This window comes from Verticillium alfalfae, genomic scaffold, assembly GCF_000150825.1.
Source record: "Verticillium alfalfae VaMs.102 supercont1.3 genomic scaffold, whole genome shotgun sequence".
NCBI classification, from domain to species: Eukaryota; Fungi; Ascomycota; class Sordariomycetes; order Glomerellales; family Plectosphaerellaceae; genus Verticillium; species Verticillium alfalfae.
The window spans coordinates 2,851,678-2,854,153 of NW_003315036.1; the positions used below are offsets into that span (position 1 = coordinate 2,851,678).

At 55.1% G+C, this 2,476-nt stretch overlaps 2 protein-coding genes across 2 annotated transcripts in view; one reads left to right on the top strand and one right to left on the bottom strand.

The window, feature by feature from the left end:
• Positions 1-297: 297 nt before the first annotated feature.
• Positions 298-1,857, top strand: VDBG_03400 (conserved hypothetical protein; the record flags this gene model as incomplete). The annotated part of the gene is made up of 5 exons (XM_003007215.1): positions 298-432; positions 505-590; positions 686-1,088; positions 1,146-1,685; positions 1,738-1,857. 5 exons carry the CDS (start codon positions 298-300, stop codon positions 1,855-1,857), a joined length of 1,284 nt encoding a protein of 427 aa, XP_003007261.1.
• Positions 1,858-2,377: 520 nt separating this feature from the next.
• Positions 2,378-2,476, bottom strand: part of VDBG_03401 (splicing factor 3B subunit 2) — a gene marked incomplete at both ends in the record, with an annotated part of 1,916 nt that continues 1,817 nt past the window's right edge. Inside the window, one exon of the mRNA XM_003007216.1 lies at positions 2,378-2,435. Coding sequence (XP_003007262.1) covers positions 2,378-2,435 — 58 coding nt within the window. The remainder of the gene's footprint in view (positions 2,436-2,476) is intronic.

Below are 2,476 nucleotides of genomic sequence, written 5' to 3' on the forward strand. Positions count from 1 at the left end.
TTCCAGATCAGCGCCGACCCCTTTCCTGACTATTCGCCATCCACCTCCATCCGCGCCTTCTTCATACCCGAAAGACAGCATCTTTTGTGAACCGCCCAGATACCCACCTGTTTCGACCTCGCCGATGCCTACAAAGTCTCTGTCGAACTAGAGGCCGCTGGCCCGGGCGAGTGGCCGCCCCTGGGCCTCGTGCCCAGCGCCGCCGATGCAACGTCGCCTGCCCCTCGCCCTGGCACCAACTATCGGAACTGGGTATTGGTAGGAGAGTTGTCCGACTTGTTCAGCAAAAAGCGGTCCATGGTGGATTTGAAGCTGAGAAAGTCGCCCGTCAGACTATCGCCAACCGACTACCTCATCGACATCGATGCCGGCTGGTCTACCGGATTTGATGCAGGTGGCATGAAGCCTCTGGAGAAGGCCGTCGAGTCGTCCGTCCGAGCCGAAGGCACCCCCCCGCGGGCTCTGGCGAGGCCACGCGGCGTTGACGACGACGTCGCGATGCAGAGACCTGGCTCGGTCAACGGCGTCCACAGCATTGAAATCCTGGATGAAGATGACGATGAGCCTGATGGTGAAGGCACACCGAATCGGTCTCTTCGGACCCGGGGCAACAAGCAAAATTACAACCTGAAGGACTTGAGTGATAGTGCCCTGTGTATTAATATTTAGCGACGCAGAGGAAAAGCTTGCCGACTGTCGAAGATGAAACAGGAAAGGTCTGCTACGACCTGCCCGCAGAGCAGGTCAATTTGGAAGACTTCCAATGCATAACGTGCGGCCAGTCACACATGACGCTTGCCGACCTACAGGCGCATCTAGAGCATCAGCACCCCGAATATGACTACGTCTGCGACCCGCATGCCAAGAGCATCCATTTCCAGGTCGTGCATCGCATAGAGGCCTTTTCCTTCGATGAAGACGGCACGTACGAGCTCAAAAAGACCGTCAAGGGCTTCCAGTTTGGTCAAAACAGCAACAGTGATGAATCTTGGCTCAAGTCAACTTTTGGGCTTCCGAAAAGTGGCGAGCTTGCTGAAACGCACGTGAAGAACTCTCCAGCCAATGGACCATCTTCAAAAGTGCTCAAGGTTGGTCCACATGAATTGAGGATGGCGAACATGCCCATGACACTGACTTGTTTACAGAGGAAAGGCAAAGTCATCACGGTGCCATACACTAAACAGCAGCTTTTCGACCCCGTCAGCCGAATGCCGCTGGAGCCAGGCAAGCCGTTTATCAGGCACAAACCCGACGACAGATGGCTCACGCAGTGGCACCGCGATGCCATTGAAGACTTTTCGGACATTCCTTTCCACGAAAGGGAGTTTATGACCACATGGGACGAGTTCATGCTCACCCAGCGCATCTCCTCAGACGTGTACCTGCCGAGCTCATGGCTGGCTTTCCTTCGACACAAGGCCGAGTGGCTAGTTTGCTCCGAGTCTCGCATGATTGAGTTCGGGAAACACATATCCTACCTTATCGCGCGGGACGCTCTGGATGACCAGACGATCAAGCAGGGCTTCCAGATTATCAGTGCAGCGAAGCCTCCGTTGCAGAACGCGGGAGCCAGAATGCAACAACACGCATCGCCTGTAGAGTCTCAACCGCGCAAGAGCGCGGCCAACTGCCAGACATGTGCGAGACAGATACTGGGGCCCAGGCTGCTTCTGTGTGCGAATCCTGTAAGTCCATGCCCATGCCGCCCGTGATGACGACGCTCACTGTTTCTCCCAGCATTGCAAAAAGCCAGCGTTTCATCGTGATTGCGTCAAGCGCAACGCGCGCATGGACGTCGAGGACCCAGCCTGGCTCTGCAACGTCTGTATCGATATACCAGCAGAGCAGCAGATTTAGGTCATCCAGCGCCGCGAGGTATCGAGCAGGAAGCGAGTGGCGTCGAAGAAGGCTAGGGAGGCAAAGGGATGACGGGAATGGATCACAGGAGCGATGCCAAGCATGGCCGGTTTTGATTTTTCGCATGCATGGCCGGAGTTTCCCAGGTTCCTTCTATTCGCTCTGCTGGTAAAAAAAAAATAGGAGGAGTCATAGATGTCGTCGACCTGTAAGGAGAAGCATGAATCTGGCATGACTTCAATGGTCTGTGATGAAGGTGAAGTGACCTGTTAGAAGCCTTGCAAATCACCGCGGTGCGCAGAATGAGGTCTGACAATTTCTCTTCAGAAGCCGAAGCCGGTATATATCTCATGTCAAGACTGAAGACTGGCGCACCATTGTCTCCCCGAAAACGCCTGCCGTCAGCCCGCCGAGCCTACTTTCCTAACCGCACATAAACTGTACAATACATACTCTTCCCGCTGTTGGCCCGCCGCGCGCCCCCCCCTTTCATTAAAAACACCTTGCATGGCGTCTCCCCTTAGAACCTGTACTTGCTCTCCTTCTTCTTGTCGGTGCGCTTCTCGTCGACCTTTTGCCTCTTCCTCGACTCCTGGGCGATCATCTCGGACAAGTCCTC